This window comes from Zerene cesonia, chromosome 19 (genome assembly GCF_012273895.1).
Source record: "Zerene cesonia ecotype Mississippi chromosome 19, Zerene_cesonia_1.1, whole genome shotgun sequence".
Classification (NCBI taxonomy): domain Eukaryota; kingdom Metazoa; phylum Arthropoda; class Insecta; order Lepidoptera; family Pieridae; genus Zerene; species Zerene cesonia.
This window is the reverse complement of record NC_052120.1, coordinates 9,995,235-10,013,708: the sequence shown is the minus strand read 5'-3', so window position 1 is coordinate 10,013,708 and position 18,474 is coordinate 9,995,235. Positions and strand designations below refer to the sequence as shown.

At 35.3% G+C, this 18,474-nt stretch overlaps 1 protein-coding gene across 3 annotated transcripts in view; it reads right to left on the bottom strand.

Annotated features, from left to right (window-relative positions):
• Nucleotides 1–2,026: 2,026 nt before the first annotated feature.
• LOC119834602 (protein croquemort-like) overlaps nucleotides 2,027–18,474 on the bottom strand; it is a 38,839-nt gene continuing 22,391 nt past the window's right edge. For 2 of the 3 annotated variants that reach the window (XM_038359002.1, XM_038359001.1), the window contains 8 exons: nucleotides 17,409–17,534; nucleotides 16,330–16,539; nucleotides 15,637–15,845; nucleotides 15,023–15,131; nucleotides 14,410–14,567; nucleotides 13,043–13,147; nucleotides 6,666–6,813; nucleotides 2,027–2,201 (listed from right to left, as the gene is read on the bottom strand). In XM_038359002.1, the coding sequence (XP_038214930.1) occupies nucleotides 2,073–2,201; nucleotides 6,666–6,813; nucleotides 13,043–13,147; nucleotides 14,410–14,567; nucleotides 15,023–15,131; nucleotides 15,637–15,845; nucleotides 16,330–16,539; nucleotides 17,409–17,534 (1,194 nt within the window). In that variant the 3' untranslated portion in view covers nucleotides 2,027–2,072. Of the gene's footprint in view, nucleotides 2,202–6,665; nucleotides 6,814–13,042; nucleotides 13,148–14,409; nucleotides 14,568–15,022; nucleotides 15,132–15,636; nucleotides 15,846–16,329; nucleotides 16,540–17,408; nucleotides 17,535–18,474 lie in introns of those variants that run through there. The other variant, XM_038359003.1, reaches the window with a different exon arrangement.

Here is an 18,474-nt window from a genome sequence, read left to right as displayed (position 1 = left end):
TAAGTACTACCTCATAGGTGGCATGGAAACATGCGCATATTATGACGATAACAACTTTTATAACGTTTCGAATCGTTATATCTCAGAAACGGTGGCTCGTAAGAAAAATATTATTGATACATTTTTAATAGATAATTTTATGATCTACAATTTTTGTTTGAGGTACTTTTATAATAAAACTTACCGTTTTGCTGAAAATCGCGAAAAACTCATTTTTTTTACCTTTGACCTCGAATAAAATTTTTTACTTACACGGGAATGATGGGGAACTTCACAGAAATTCAGCTTGTTGGGCCTTTATGTAACTTCAAATGTCTAAATTGACCGGACTTTCACAGAAATTCAGTTTGTTGGGCCTTTATGTAACTTCAAATGTCTAAATTGACCGGACTATTAGTTTGTTCAGAACAATTTGTGCGTGCTAATGCCATACAATGTATATTGGTTTCTCTAGTTATACAAACTCTTCAGTTTAATAATATCAAAGGATAATTATAGCATATAATGTTGTTTATATTGCATCATGAATTAGCTTTAAGGTTACAAACAAAAGTTGTAATCGTTCTAAAAATCTACTTATTTCATCATTTAGATTTATAAGTCATAAATTGTGTTTTTATAAAAAAAAATATATATATTTTGAATTTCTCATCATTTTGTTTGCGAATTGTTTATTGCGATCTTTATGACTGTCCTGTAAATCATCGATTGATATAACTGATATATAGATGAATATTAATAAACAGTGTTGGGATTTTATTGGGTTTTATATTACAAGTTGCAATGTGGATTTGTTTGACTAATTGGCAATTTGCTGGACTGAAACTCATGTTGCTTACTAGCTTTCTTGATTGGATATTTGTTTCTCAGGCGTAGGCCTAAGGCTGCGGCTTTCAAGCGAATATTAATTTAAAATCATTGCTGTTCATGATAAAACGGATATCTTCTGTTGTCCATTGAGTGAAGTTGCAAGGGTTTTGTTATATTTAATATGTTATAATCACTATTAGTTAGGTAGTTAGTTAGGTTTAGTTGTAAGTTTTTTTTTCGTTGTAAGTCGCTGTCGCATTGGGTTGTAACCTGTAATGGCATGTGATTTGGATAAATAAATAAATAAATTAAAAAAAAATCGTTAGGATTGGTAGCTTTTATCCACCGATTCAGTTATTAACACACGAAGGTAGAACCGAGGAATCCTGGGCTTGACTCCCGGCGGGGAATGATGAAAGAATGTCTCAGTCCGGCAGGAGATAGAATGCTGATCCCTAGCATAACCGTAAAGCAAAACGACCAATGAAAGATGTGTCATCGGCCCCACACACAACAATTGGAACTCAAAAAATGTTTTTCATAAAAGATTTTTTTAATATAGATAAAACACAAAAATGTATGAATATTTCAAAGTTTTCTTAAAAGTGTAGTATCTAATAAAGCCATATGATATCATGTTTATTAAGTATAAATTCGCAAAATTATTATAAAACATTTATTTGTTAATTCGAATAAAATAAAATAATACAGTTAACTTATTATTTATTCAAAATAGATCTTAAAATATACACATCTTTCATCACATAATAAAGCCAAATATTTTATTTTTTTTATTCAGTCATATCGGCATTTCATTCATCTCTCTAACACGTGAACACAAAAGTCGACAATGTAAAACAGTTTCGAAGGCAATAATTTATTATAATATTTAATACAAAACTAAAATACAATTTATTCACATTCTCATGCATATGAATTTTTAACAAAAAATAACAAATGACAAAAACTTATCATTAAAAAAAAACTCTTACGTACATTTTTTATAATGGTAACATTATTAATTACGTTTAAATATTTATTTTAGACTTACGGTTCGAAACTATCTATTGTATACAAAAATAAATAAATTGTTTTTGTTTTACGTTTCCCTCATACGTGTAACGCAGCAGTGTTTTTTTGCTATATCACATAATCTGGACAGTAATTCCTGAGATTGCAACCTTCAAACATTATATTACAATTCAAATATCTTTTAATTAATATAATACACGTGTATAAACCACATGTTTAAAAATGCTACTTCATTTTTCTAAAATATTTGTCAAAAACGATTGCATCGCAGCTGCATCGTATATGTGATTTTCCTTTGATATGCATCTATTTTGTCTGTATCTCCATATACCCGCTATAATTAAACAGCATCCTATGACCTGAAACAAAAATCATCAATTCAATCTTGATCGTACACCTATATGATATCACGTGATGAACGCGTCCGTTAATAAAATATTGATGAAATAAACAAAATTTTGTTATAAAACGGGTATTAAAAATTCCAACAATCAACCCTGAAATAAGAGGAAATAATCTACACAGTCTTGTTATTCCTTGATAAAAAAATCAAATGGAATCACGAAAACGTTTAAAAATATTTATAAGTACTTCCAGCACCGATTCGGAATCAATACAAGTAATCAAAGATCACACTCAAAACTATCCGATACAAAATCCCAAAATAAAAATAACTTTGTGAACAGTGGAACTAAATATAAAGAGTAGGCAATTAACTTTTTTATGTATGTAATAGCGGGCAACTGAGCTGGTGGTTCGCCTGGTGGTAAGCGATTACCAGCGCCCATGAACATTTAACCGGGTAAGACCGCTGCTAAAGCGTTGCGCGCTTCGAAGTGTAAAGGATAAGAAAATGATTGACTACGAGAATAAAGGAGATTAATAATTCGAAATCATCTATACATTTGCAATCTTGCTTTGGTGTCTGCGTTACTTGCCTCGCCTGATATTGCACTTTTGAAAAAGTTTGGATGCATTAGTATTTTTGTTATAATGCCCTCTGCTTTACTCCGTTCATAATTATTAGATCTCTTTAAAACTTTTTATGATAAAGCTTTGATATAATCGAAGAAACGAAGTTGTACCGCAGGTGTCGTATTGATTTTACTGCACCATAAATATAGATTTAGCTGGTAAATTACATACAACTCGCTGGAAAATTTTGACGCGAATTCACCCATTCGCTTAAGTAAGATCTGTTAACTAAAACAGCATTGCCAACTCACTAAGAGAATTCGGCAGACAGCAAAACTTTTTTGAAAGTTTTCTTTTTAATTATCATGTTTTTATTTAGTTGCCATGGTTAAAGTCTAACGTGTTATATCTATTTTGAAATTAGGGGAAATTTCGAATTACAATTACACTGATTTAAAAACCTATAACCCTGATTAAATTAAACATTTTAATATCAATAGCATTTGTGGCGACTGCACGTAATAATTTAAAACTTTAATCATTTCATCTTAGTATTTTTTCAATTTATTTGCGCAATTTGTTTATTTATTTCGGATTCGAAATGTCACAGATAAACGATCAGAAAATACCTAATAAATTATACGTAATAAATAAGTGTTTTTATCAGGGAATTTAACAGGTGAATCTGTAGTATTATTGCGATCTTTTTTTTCTACATAGATGCGCCGAAAAAGAACTCTGTTGTTGTTATTTTAGATGGTTTCATATTTAAAAATATAAGATAGTTACTAAAAGATTTGTTTAAAAATATTTTTTCTTAATATGAAAATTCTATGTAGAAATGTTAAAAAATTAGGGGATATACGCTATTTTGTCACTGAGAGGCTGAGCTGAGGCGATGTTAGTAGGGGAACGAAGTTCCTTATCGCGCGTTGTGACTAGACGGAAAAAATTCTTACGAAAAGTTGTCACGACACTTTTTGCTATAGTAAGCTATTGTGAGCTGTGCGGCGTCGCATGTTTCTCTATCTGTCTCTCTCTCTCTCATAGAAAGCAAGCCAGATATTTTCATTTCTATTTCGGATTGAACAGAGCCTACTGATTAAGTTAAATAAAAAAATATTATTATAACTTAAAAAAAAAATTAAATTTTATTACAATTCCTTCACTAATTAATCAAAAGGAACTTCGTTCCATCCGGGTGTCCCTTGACACCTTTCAAGTTTTTTTTTTATTCTTTTCACCCAATTACCTCCTCCTCTCGTAATATAATTAGCTACAAAATCATATATAGTTTTTATACAATTATGCTGGTTTCTAGCATGATAGAGCTATGACAATACCTTATATTAAAACATATTTTTTCAAGAGCATTTTAATAGATATGCAAATTAGTTGCAGTTTTGCTTGTAATTAATGTTGTTTATTAGTTATTTAGTAATTAAAAAACCTAATCAAAAATATTATCACCTAAAATAAATTGCTAACAGCAAAAAATGCTTATCTTACATACATCTGGTATTCGATTTTTGATGATATCTCAAACAAATTTTATATTCGTATATTAATTCGAGGTAAACCCTGGGAACGCTGCAATACAGTTTTATTTACATGGCATGTTCTTTTATTTGTCTTTATTAATATTTTAAGAAGTAGATTTAGGAATTCATCTCTTTGTGAAGTTGTATCTCTATGTCTACTGAACCGATTTTAAAAATGATTTCTTCAATAGAAAGTCACGTTATCTGTTGTTTCATTTTGTATTTATCCGGGACGACCGGTTAGTTTAAAAGTATTTGCATTTAGGTCGTAATTATTTACATTTAAAGATTCTATGCATTGTGATTAGAAATTTCAATTATCATTGCCTTAATCCTTTCCCACTAATATTATAATTGCAAAAGTTTGTAAGGATGTGTGTGTGTTTGTTGCGCTTTCACAAAAATACTACAGAACCGATTGCAATGAAATTTGGTACGTAGACAGCTGGACAACTGGAATAGCATAAACGCACCTTTTTATTCCGATATTCCTACGGGATACGGACTTACGTGGGTGGATCTGCGGGGCGCAGCTAGTTAGTCTATAATACTGATAACTAATCTGTTTAGATTCTATATTTTAAAAGTAGCCCAGGAAGGAATGTGAATGAAATATTTATTCTTAAGATGTTAAAGGTAACCTAATTATATTTCTCACTTCGCCCTACAATAACGACTGTATCTATAACACAAACTATGGTACAATGTTCAGGAATATATTTATATCATTATTAGATAACAATGCTTCAACCTATACGATACAAAAACAATTATAACATCTTATCTGTCCCATACTATCAAAAGACGCTGATCCGGCTGGGTTTAGAGGCACGCTGACAGTCGGACTCTACGAAGCGTTTTAGAATAACGCGAAGGTATCATCGTATACGGTGTGTAGAGGATGTCAGCAATGGCCGTCAGCGTGGCACTAAAACCCCTTAGAAGTCCATACAGAGGTTAGGAGCATTGTGTTATTTATATTTTAAAGCTAACCAATACATAGAATATTCCATAGATATAGTTCAGTACTTTTATATAAACAGGAAATATTATAACCGGTCAAATAGTTATACGTTTTATTACACGCTATCTATGATTAAATGACACTAAAGTCGTTAATATAGTTGAGATGCGATGTTAATTAATGTAAAGATGGATCATTACATTGTGTGTGATTTATAAACTTATTCAAAACTGCGCAAGCGATTTTGGAAATATATTAAAGTGAATCCCTGTCCTCCCGTCTATTTTACTCTATAACCTATCATTCAGTGGAAATTTAACTCACTCTCAGTCTGTAGAAAATACTTTCCAAAACGATAAATATTCTATACTAGCGGTTCACCCCGGCTTCGCCCGAGGTACATATATAGCCTATAGCCTTCCTCTATAAATGGGCTGTCTAAAACTGAAAGAATTTTTCAAATCGTACCAGTAGTTCCTAAGATTATCGCGTTCAAACAAACAAACAAGTTCTTCAGCTTTATAATATTAATATAGATTGTAATATGATTGTGTCAATAGAAAAAGCGACTTTTGCTGGTAAGTAACAAAGAACAAATCAGCTCGGCGATGGTAATTAATAAACAAATGACAATATATTTATATAACTATAAATATGTTATTATAAATATGATCATATAAAGGTATTATTGTTGGGGTCGAGCACGCTTTGGTACGAATTGTGACAGCCAGCCAGGTGAAGCTACACCCCTATATAAGATCAGCTACTATTTCAAGTAGCATGTAAATGATAGCGTATTTCGTACTGTTAGTGGGAGGCCAGTATCATTTTGCATACTGTTTCGTCTTTTAGTCCCTTCATCAATCCTTTCCGTATCCAAAAGCCGGCAATCCGTTTACAGAGGCGTAAAGTCTCTATAAATGCCCTTACGGCTCTAAAAAATTTCATGGGCAGTGGAAACGCTTCCTCAGGCGACTCACCAGCTCTTCGCCGACTTTTTTTTTTATAACAGAGCGGGCAACCGAGCAAGTGGGTCACATGAGGCAACAACATTGCCCATGAGCATTCACAAAGCTGTTATAGCTTTTGTGGAGCTGTTGCCGGCTTTCGGAGGTGACAAAGGGTTTCGACTTTGAATAATTAATTTACATATAAATTAATTATTCATGTCATCGTAAAATTTTACACACACAGCTTACAGTTACTACAATTAATACAATGATAATCTATCTGATTAAAAAAAAAAAACGTAAAACTACATTTAAAATTGAATTGTAAATGTAATCACTAGTAAAATTTGTGAACAGATTACAATAGGTTAGAATAATTAGATTATAATTGCATTATAGGTTTATACAATCTCACGACGACATAATACACAAGTATAGACTAACGACACTTACAATAAGCGTATAGAACGCGTAAGGGCTGTCAAATTTCACGCTGAGTGCTGTTTTCGCGAAGTTAGCGTATTCCTCGCTGACTAGAATTTCTTCACGAAACCAAAACATTGGCACTAGGACATCTGGGTCCGGCAGCTGGTTGTTTAAACTGTAACAACAAGACGTAAATGTGTGAAAAACTACATGTTATCTAAATAAATATTTGGTAAATTGAAATATTTTCAGTACTGACATGGGGTCTTTAAGAAAAGAGCGTATTTATAATTAAAAGACTGGCCTGTCACATCTTCGGTGTAAAGTTTGTGGTGGTAGCCAATAAACCCATCGCTTGATCTACCATAGAAAGATGGTATTATAATAAAAATTAAAATTTGAGCAACAGTTGGCACGGTCATAAATAGGATGGGTGAATAATTTTTTGCAGTTGTTGCATTAGCTTCTTTGTACGGAATCCTTAGACTCGCACATGACCGTATTTTTTTAATATTGAAATAGATATTTTTATTAGCCCTAATAATTTTCAAGCAGATAAGTACCTACAACAAATGTGTGTTCATTCCTACCCAAATACCCATAAAGATTATCATAGATATGCTCTGATGTCCTTCATTTCCTTATAGTCACGTCATTGAAACAAATAAGTTAAAAAAAAACGAAAAAACACGCTTTAATGACAAAACAAATAAATTTTCTTCCTTACTCTTATGCAAAGTATCCATAAGGAAATTATTTAATACTGGCGATCCTAATCAGTATAATATGATAAATTAATAAAACACTGTTTTGACACCGATCCTTGGTAAGTGTACACAGTTTAAATTGATTTTATCCATTTAAAGTGTGTTAAAATCGAGTCTAAGGGAGGCGGTTACACACAAACATACAGGTGAAGCTAATATATATTTAAAATTATATGACTTATATATTAAGAATGCGATAACTAAGACAATATTTCCTCAATTCTAAGTGCTGTCTTATCTCTCGATTCTTTTTATATGAATCAAGTTAGTTTTCGAATTGTCATTTTTAAATTTACTCATAAATTATTCCTAGAATCAATTTGTAGTATCTAATGGAGAAAAACACACAAATTAATCGTTTTTGCTAATTATGAATGGGTTTTCCTTAAAAAATTCGTTCTCGGTAATTTATCAAGATTGAAACAGATTGACAGAATGAACAGACCTTATTAAAATTAAATAAGACGTTATAAAACCTTAAAAGGAGGTATATCCTACTATCCTACTAATATTATAAATGCGAAAGTTTGTAAGGATGTGTGTGAGTTTGTTGCTCTTTCACGCAAAAACTACTGAACCGATTGCAATGAACTTTGGTGCGTAGACAGCTGGACAACTAGAATAATATATAGGCAACTTTTTATGCCGATATTCTTACGGAATACGGACTTACGCGGGTGAAACCGCAGGGCGCAGCGAGTAATATTATAAACGCGAAAGTTTGTAAGTATGTGTGTGTTTGTTGCTCTTTCACGCAAAAACTACTCAACCGATTGCAATGAAATTTGGTGCGTAGACAGCTGGACAACTGGAATAACATATAGGCAACTTTTTGTCCCGATATTCTTACGGAATACGGACTTACGCGGGTGAAACCGCGGGGCGCAGCTTTTGTTAATATAAAGAGGAAACTTTTGTGTTTTTGTATATATTTTTACCACGGTCGAAGTCGGGGGAACAGTTAATATAATATAAAGAACAGCATACAGTAGTACAATCCCTTTGACCTCGCAGTCAAAGCGTTATCTAAACATTTTCGTTGAACGACTGTATGGATTATCAGCCTGTATTATAATGTTTAGGCTTGTGGTGTTTATTAAATACTAGATGTAATCCGCGGCGTCTATCTCGTGGTACTCCAGGAAAAAGTAGCTTTTATGCTAATCCACACTGATCTAACTCAGTACCAAATTTCATATAGATGCGATAAGCTATTTCGCGTGAAAGAGTAACCTACATACAAACTGTCGCGTTTATGATATTAGTAGGATTTTTCCTTACTTTTTGAACAAGCGTGTTATCTAGTTGTGGCCTATCACTATTTCCTCGTCAATGGTTAAATATTTCAAGTGCATGATAAAACAATTTATCAATGGGCACGTGTAACGTGGTGTAGATATTTTAAACCCCCGACGCAAACGACAACGGCTGTACCTACTGTACTGTAGTACTTTACTTTGGACGATTATTTATTTTAGTTAGATTAGTTTTTTTTTTATGTTACAGTCGGCAATGGAGCTGGTGGGACGCCTGATGTTAAGCGCTACCACCGCCCATGAACATTTGTAGAGGCATAAGGTCCTTTGCAGACCTTACGCCTCTACAAATGGATTGTCGACTTTTTGGGAAGGGATTAAGAAAGGATTGGCGATAGGAATAAAGGGAAGGACTGGGAAGGGTAAGGAAAAGGATATGGGCCTCCGGCTCCCCCACTCACTGAAAGAAACACAGTAGAATGCTATTTCACGCCGGTCTTCTGTGGGGGTGTGGTACTTCCCCGGTGCGAGCTGACCCAATTCGTGCCGAAGCGTGCTCGACTCATCATCATCATCATCATCATCATCAGCCCTTAACTATCCACTGCTGGATATAGGCCTCTCCTAAGGCACGCCATAGAGTCCGGTCGGTAGCTCTTTGTTGCCAATTATGGCCAGCAACCCTGCGGATATCGTCACTCCACCGGGTAGCAGGACGTCCTACGCTACGTTTGCCAAGACGCGGTCTCCACTCTAAGACATGTGTGCCCCAGCGGTTGTCCGTTCTGCGACACATATGACCGGCCCACTGCCACTTCAGCGTGCTAATTTGTTGAGCTATGTCGATAACTTTTGTTCTCTGGCGAATTACTTCATTTCGGACTTGGTCCCTCAGAGAAATACCGAGCATAGCTCTCTCCATAGCTCGCTGAGCGACTTTTAGTTGGTGAACCAGCCTTACTGTAAGTGTCCACGTCTCGGCTCCGTAGGTCATGGTTGGTAGGACGCACTGATTAAATACCACACGCACACTATAATCAGTGCTCGACTACCACATACAAAATGTATGTATGTATGTATGTACATATGTATGTATGTATGTGTGTGTGTGTGTGTGTGTGTCTGTTTGTCTGTTCCTTACCTACCAGGTTGCCTGGAAGAGATCGCTGTCTAGCAATAAGGCCGCCTTTTGTACGCAATCAATAATATCAGTATGCCATTATTTTGTTTAAGGTTTAATTTCGGTTTTGTATGATAAATAAATAAAATAAATAAATAGTATACTGATATTACACAATGATAACTCTATCAATTCTAGAAAGCTGAAGAACTTATTCGCGCTGATCACTGGAGCTACTGTATCGAATTCAATAAACATTTTGTTGGATAGCCCAATTAATTAAGAAAGCTATAGTGTATATTATGCTAATGTAGGTATTTTGCAGATCGCTGTCGCAGGGTTATAGCTTGGGTTATGCATAGCATAGCTGCTTCCCAATTGGCCACCGCGCCACCGACCCACGCTAATGTAGCTGTGATAAACTTGTTCATCTTTGCATAACTTAGTAATACATATTTGTCAATTGATTCCGCAGCAACTTTGATTTTAATCTCCCTATATTCAAACACAAATATGCACACTCACACAAAGCTACTATAAATTTGTGGAGAAAAAGTGTGTAAAAGCGGGAAAAAGTGTGTAAAAGTGTGTAAAAGTGTGCAAAAGTGTGTAAAAGTGTGTAAAAGTGTGCAAAAGTGTGTAAAAGTGGGAAAAAAGTGTGTTAAAGCGGAAAAATATTCCTATTTCGAGATAGGCATATTTTACCGCATTTATACATTGTGCGAATGATGAAGCGAATAAACATTCGCCATAGTATTCTTACGAATGTGTAATTGTACATTTAATCACATTCTGGCACTAACTTGACCTCATAAGGTGAGCGATAGCGGCTCTTTTCACATCGATTATTATTATGCAATACAATGACCTCAAAACTAATTGACATTAAGTCGGATCTCTTAGATCGAACGCGATTTATCACAATGTATATTTAAAATATGCGATAAATATACAATGACTAACCGAAAATACGGTTCGAACTATCTGTAGATAACAAATGACGGACCAACATAAACGGCCAAGCGCGAATCGTAAGCGACAATGGAGGGTGCCATAGTACAGTCCTATTTATATTACAAACACAAAAGTTTGTAAGTATGAATGTTTGGTACTCATTAGCGGGAAAACATCTTATCGTATCTCGTCACATTTATGAATTTAGTAAGGGATATGAATCAAGTGTTTGAAAGATCATAACTCTGTAAACAAATAGAAAATAACGTCTTATAAAAACTTATTGCAAATATGAGATTGATTATATCATCAATCGTAATAAATTTACAGTTGCATGTTGCATTAAAATATTGAAGAAAAGCCGAATATCAGTAATACAAAGTTTTCGACCACCGACCTTTCGACCATGGCCTGCGTAGTCAAAGGAAAAGTTAGACAGTTCCGAAGTTTTCCATGCATGATGCGACTCCATAAACTATGCGTTTTACGGTTACAAACTATTTGTACCAAATTTCAACCAAAGCGGTTCCAAACGCCAACGACTTCCTATCAAACGCGAAAATTACGTCAATCGATTGAAACGTACGGAGTAAACGAGTGAAAACTACAAAAATACAGTCGAAAAACACAAAATTAGAAATATAATCGAATTGAGCACCTACTTGGTTTTTGTGAAAAACAAAGACTATTCATAAACACTTGTATATCTTTGCGTGAAAAAAAAAGGAGTTTGATTTTGGAAAATCGGTAAAGGTGGACCTATTTTTTATGTGTCGAGGATGCTTCGGCACGAATTGAGCCAGTTCACACCGGGGAAGTACCACATTCCAAAGAAGACTGGCGTGAAATAGTAGCATGCTTATTCCCTTCGGTAAATTGGGGAGCCCCAAGCACGTCCTTTTCTTTTCCAGTCCATTTCTTCTTTCCAGCCGTTAACCATTTCCATATAGAAAGGGGTAGGGAATAATCACTCACCCACTAAAAGGCGGGCAGCTCATTCGCATGGGCATTGCCTCTGCAAATGTTCATGGGCGTTGGTGATCACTTACCATCAGGCAAACCACCAGCTCAGTTGCCCGCTTTGACATTAAATAAAGTTAGCTTTTTTTATAATTGTTCGATATAGAATTCTCCTCCGGCCTTGGTGTGAGGAACTCTAAAAAACTATGTATCCAACGATGGATTAGATTTGCTAGGCGTGATAAGATATTAGACATATTTTACCTTATACGCTAGGAATTTAGGGAATTTCGACAAACTAATATTAGTTCCTTATTAATAACATTATTCTCGACTTCAAAAATGGAGGATTATTAATTCGACTGTATATTATTGTATTTATTAGATCATAATTCTTTACTGGTTGAACCTGATTTTTATGATTCTTTTTTTAATGTGGTCCTATCTAAATGTGGTCCAGTTCTGTTTTAAGGAAATTTAGTTTATTTGTGCAAATTGACTATTTAGAATATACAATAATTATTTATAACTACTTATATTATCTCGAAACAGTATAACGTACTGCTAGTGTAAAGTTGTAGATATATTGAGTATGTATGTTGGCATGTAGCATTTTGAGTGCAAATAATGTTAAAAAAACTTGTCTAGAATTTATAATAATACGAATTAAAATATGTTTGTAGGAAAAATATAGTGGAGGTTCAGTGGTGAGGACTTCGGATTTCGGATCGGCGAGCGTGAAGAAAATAAATTGATTTTTCAATTTATCTGCACATGTGTAACATCATCACTGCTCAAAACGGTGAAGGAAAACATCGTGAGGAAACCAGTATGTCCTTATAGGAGGCCTGTGTCCCAGCAGTGGGAAAACATATGGGCTGATGATGATGATGATGATGAATATTGAAAACACTTGCCTCGAATTTTGAATGTATAATAAGTAAATTAATGAACCGTTATCTGTGTGCGGTGTACAAACACCATTAATAAATATAACATACATACAAAGCTAATTTATAATATATTACTATACACGCTTTAATGAAAGAATCAGTTAAATTGTCTTATTTCATCTTAGACAGAGTAAGGAAATCAATGAATCCTGGCGACCCTATTCAAATAATACGACTCATGAATTTATTGTATTGTCACAGATCCTTGATAAGCGTACAAATCACGTGTACAAAATCGAATCTAACTAAATTTAATACGTACAAATATAATGACGAAGCTAATAAAAGCGTGAAAAAATGCAAAGAAAACGCTACGAATTGAGGACATTTCGTTTTAGGGAACTTCAAATAAAACAGAACAAAATTATTGTTCTTTATAAAGTAAAATACTAACCTCATACCTGGTATATGCCTGACTAAAGCGTTGGCTTGCAGTTGCGCAGATATGGACAGGGGCATGCCAGTGTTCAGCTCTATTGCCATTTTGAAATTTTGTTTCCTGAAATGGGATGGATATATTAGTTCCCATTAATTCAATACTTAATAAGGCATAATCCGAATGGAATAAATGACGGTTTATAATATGACCCTGTCTTATGTTTGATTTGGGCTGAATTGGGGAAGATACCACACCTCCATAGAAGACCGGCGTGAAACAGCATCATGCTGCTGTGTTTCATATGGTGATTGGTAGAGCCGGAGGCCTTTTTCCTTTCTCATCCTTTCTAGCCTATTCCTTCTTTCCAGGCGTCAATACTTTCCTTATCCCTTACCCTTTAAAGCGGGCAGCGCATTACCTGTGCAAGTGTTCATGGGCGTTGGTGATTTCTTACCAAAAAAAGGTTCTATACATAATATTAATTAAAGTCTTTTTATCGGCTTTTAATCTTGACGCAAGAATGATACAAGTTGTAATGTTTTCTGAGCCACCTCCGACCTTCTCCAACTGTATCGCAGTAAGATATATAACATCTCAGACTGCCTAATAATATGACTAATGAATCGCGTTTAAAATCCGTAAAATTTCTGAAAGTATAACGTCATAATACCATCGTTACATCCTGCATTGATGTGTTATTGATGTGCTATCGTTATCTACAATGTAGGTGACAAGTATCACATAAATCTTTGACATTTAACACAAAACGTAAAGAGGGACTTTATTGCTAAACTGACCCATAGATTATATACCACCCATCTTGATGGATAATAAGATAACTAAACCAAATGGTAATATTTTATTACTCGTTGATAGACATATTATTATAAAGATAAAACGCTAGAGCGCATAAATAGATAAGCGGCAGAATTTACATTTTAATGAATTTCAAAATATGTCAAGTTATCCTTTCATATTTTCTATTACATAAAAAATACTCAATAATAAAGCATTTCAATGCTTTGAAACTAAAAAAATTATAATTAAAGCCTGTTCCTTATATTATCTTGAATGTTTGCCTTCATGTAGGAAAGAAACATTCACAAATGTCGTCCTACACGTGTTGGTTTCGTTACAAAACACGTGGGGTCTGGTAGACGTGGTGTTAACCATAGATGTATGGTGTTTCGTACGGCGAGTGGATCAGAGGCCCATTTCCGTTTCCTCCCCATTCCCAGTCCATTCCTTCTTTCACCTCTTAAAAGCGGGCAGCGCATTCCCAGAGGCCCTACCTCTCCGAATGTTCATGGGCGGTAGTGATCGGTAGCTCAGTTACCGCGCTAACACACAAAAAGAAATATATAGCTATAAAAGCTACTTACTTTTCAGGGCCCAATCCCGCTATCTTGTTTGGGTAATACGGGTCCATATCAAGGAAATGCGGCCGAGTGACGAAAGCTGGTGCTCCGAACCGACACGCGGACACGTTCAGTGCTCCGCGAATGCAGTTTCTATCCCGTGGCTCGTCGCAGTAGCAAGACTAATGAATGAAAAATCCACTATATAAACTAATATTATAAATGCGAAAATTTGTAAGGATGTGTGTGTTTGTTGCTCTTTCACGCAAAAACTACTCAACCGATTGCAATGAAATTTGGTACGTAGACAGCTGGACTTACTGGAATAACATATAGGCAACTTTTTATTCCGATATTCCTACGGGTTACGGACTTACGCGGGTGAAACTGCGGGGCGCAGCTAGTCTTTAATATTAAAGTTAGAGAGATTTTTTGTTTAGTTCAACAAATGTATCGAATTATATTTGGTTTATTTTGTTTCGTCTCACTCTTATATCTAATTATATAAAAAATACTTTATTCACATTATGCATTCTACGACAATGCCATAGCATTCGTCATAACGTTACAGCTGATATCACGCTGTTCCAATTTTTGTTGAATCAATTTCCTAGTACATAATATACCTTTCACTCACCATTTCAGGATATCTAAATCCGTTATCAAAGAGTGAGTCATTGGCTATATACTGCATACCCTCGATTCCTTGGTGGGTGACGGGCCCATCTGCTGTTAGGGTCATGTGCCTGAAATTTAACACAGGTCTACACTTTCTGGATATATTAATGACAAAAATTTATACATTAAAGTGAATATATAGTCATTTGATACTTTATAATATGTAGTATAGATAAGTGTGATTTTTAATTAAAATCAAAATAGTTTAATACTTGCTTTTTGAAACAGATTATATACTCTCACAGATGGCTAGTGGTACTACGTTACTTGTAGTATGAAGAGTAAAATTTTAAAATTTAGACACAAACCCTGTTTAAAATTTAAAGTTTTAACAGTTTCAACGACGATTTTGATATTAAATCGCTCGTCCTGGCTGCGCCCAAGGAGACTCAGAAATAAAATCCAAATATAACTTAGACAGACACTCACAGAGTACATGGATTGGTATAAGAATTTTATAAAGCAGTTCACTAGATCCATATATTAACCCCTAAAACGCAACAAACTGACCGATACGCAAATTTTATCTGTTAACGATATTAGAATAGACCTGCGTCTACAAACGAAACTTACGTGCAAATATCCGGCGCAAATATATGAAGCTCATTGAGCCCACGTTGGGGGGCCCACAGTTCCCCTGATGAGCCCTCAAGGTCACCGCATTTCCCCCGGTATACCGTCCTCTTCGTGTGTTGCCACTTCTCAATCAGACCCAGATTGAAGAAGTCAGACGCGCCGGTGTTGGAAACGAAAACGCCATCGAATTCTGCCGATCCGTTCCGCTGGTTTGAAAATTGGTGACGCTTTTAATTTACTATTGTGTCAGATGAGAGGAATTTGGATATCGTAACTTTAAAGAAGATATCCAACCTTGACCTGATGACCTTTCACCTCTAAAAATATTGATGGGTGATGCTCATGGGTAGCGCTTAGAATAAGGTCAGCTCGTTCTCAGTTTATGACATAAAAATCCGCTATTTGCGATAAAATACATTGAGGCTAAATAGCAAGTCATATAAAAAATATAGATCTTATGGTATAAAATAATGCTATAGGCGGGCAGCTGTGGTGGTTCGCTATAAAAGAATGGACTGAGCCGAAACGGTCATCCGGCTTCCCTACTCGCCATACGAAACACAGTTCCCCGTTGCGAGCTAGCCCATTTCGTGTCGAAACGTGCTAGAATCCCACAAATAAAAAATCTACCAATCCTATTTATAAAGAGTATTTAATACAGTAAAGGAAAGGAGAAGAAAAAAAACTTACCGTGTACAACCACCCGAATCTATCAAAGGGAATGCTATATGGCAAATTGGGTATCCTAGTGGCAAGGTTCAGCAAGGGATCCTCTACGCCGTCAAACAACCAGGATGACACGTTGGCTGTCATGAACATGTTTGTGTGTACCATTCTCATCACCATGTCAACGAACACACGTAGCATGACGCGCTCGTTGCGTAGCGCGTAGGCGATTGTCTAGAAAGAGTGAATGGTGAGGAAGCAATGTCATCATCATCAACCCATATATGTTCCCACTACTGGGACACAGGCCTCCTATGAGGGTTCAGGCCATAATCCACCACGCTGGCCAAGTGCGGATTGGCAGATGTCACATGTCGTCGAACTTTTAATTCTTGGATATGCCGGTTTCCTCACGATGTTTTCCTTCACCGTTTAAGCAGTGGTGATGTTATCCACATGCGCAGATAAATTGAAAAATCAATTTATTTCCTGCACGCTCGCCCGGTCTCGAACCCCAACTTATCGATTTTGAAGTCCGAGGTTCTCACCACTGAGCCACCACTGCTACAGGAAGCAATGTACATTGAAGAAATTAATTCTTTACGACTTCTAGAAACACCTACTCTAGCTCTAATGTAAATTGCAAGCAAATTTTACGGATAACAATTTGTCAACAGATCATTATCTCGCGTATTAGATTATAACATAACAGCTTTTACACTCTTACGGCGATAGATACATTAAGTGTCTTATTAATATGCGGCATAAAGGTAGATAGAATACATGAGTTTTTGTCAATGAAACGGTTTGGAATGTGAATTTTGAAGGATCGTTATGCATTTTATTTGTATATGTTACCGTTAAAGCCCGTTTGTCGTTCAAAGGCTTTTCCCTAGTTAGACCAAGTTGGAAGTAAATGCTAATCCTAATGCTAAGAAGGGAAAACGCGTTAAAAACTAGAATTAATTAATTAAATGACGTTTTTATTTTGGCTTATATTGATTTCTGCTGCCGCGGATCGCTTACTTCACTCGTACTGCTCGCGCCTTGATTCGCTATTAGTATATCTACGCCTATATACTATCAATATCCTACGTACTTACCACAACGATCGGATTAATACTGGTGACCATATCGGACAGGCTGCCATTCGACATCTCAGGGTGATAGTGCCAAAATCTCTGGTTCTTGAACGTCACTGTGCTGTTATCATTCCATGTTATGTTCACCTGTAAAAAGCGCCATATCTATAGTAAGCTGATCCATAGCATCTGGATCGAATAATCTCTACTAATATTATAAATGCGAAAGTAACTCGATCTATCTGTTACGCTTTCACGCCTAAACCACTGAACCAGTTTTGATGTAATTTGGTATGAAGGTAGAACTGAACTTGGGAAAGGACACCGAATAATTTTTATCGCGAAAAACAGGGTAGAAGGGTAGAAGTTGAAATGGGGAGATAAAAGCGATATAACCGAATTCCACGCGGGCGGAAAGCTAGTATCTTCATAATTTAGCTCCAAACTGTTTCATAATAATAGAAACTTGCCTTATAATATTGTACAATAAACAGCTATAGTCACAATAAAACTTAAAATATATCCGAAGTAAAACTGCCTACGCAAGTTATAAGGTTATGAGTGAAATAGGATTTTTTCGCAGCGTGATAGCTCATTCTCATAAGAATTAATCAGAATATACTAAGACCACGCAAAGCTGCAGGTTTAATGTATAAAACAACCTACGATAACTCTAATGCATTTAAAAAACACGATTCTATCCAGCAATATTGTATCGTTCGTTGACGCAGTGTTGCAATGAAAATCATCCAACCCTGTCTATTTTGTAAGGTATGGTATAATTGTATAAAAAGCTGTCCGTTTTTAAATGGAATATCATGAGAAGGGTCCCGTTTCAAGCATTTGATACGGAACTCTAAAAAGCTTTGTTAAGGTCTGTTGCATAGCGTTTATAGTATTATTTAATATTGCGCAATAGCTGGTTCAACTAGTACTAAAATTAGCTTTAAGAGTGCACATTGGAATCGTGAATGGCAGATGTTACTTACCATTTTAACCGACTTGCAAAAACGAAAACGAGGTTCTATGTTCGTCATATCAATATATACAGTATTTATATATAAGATAATAGATGGATGCTATCTTC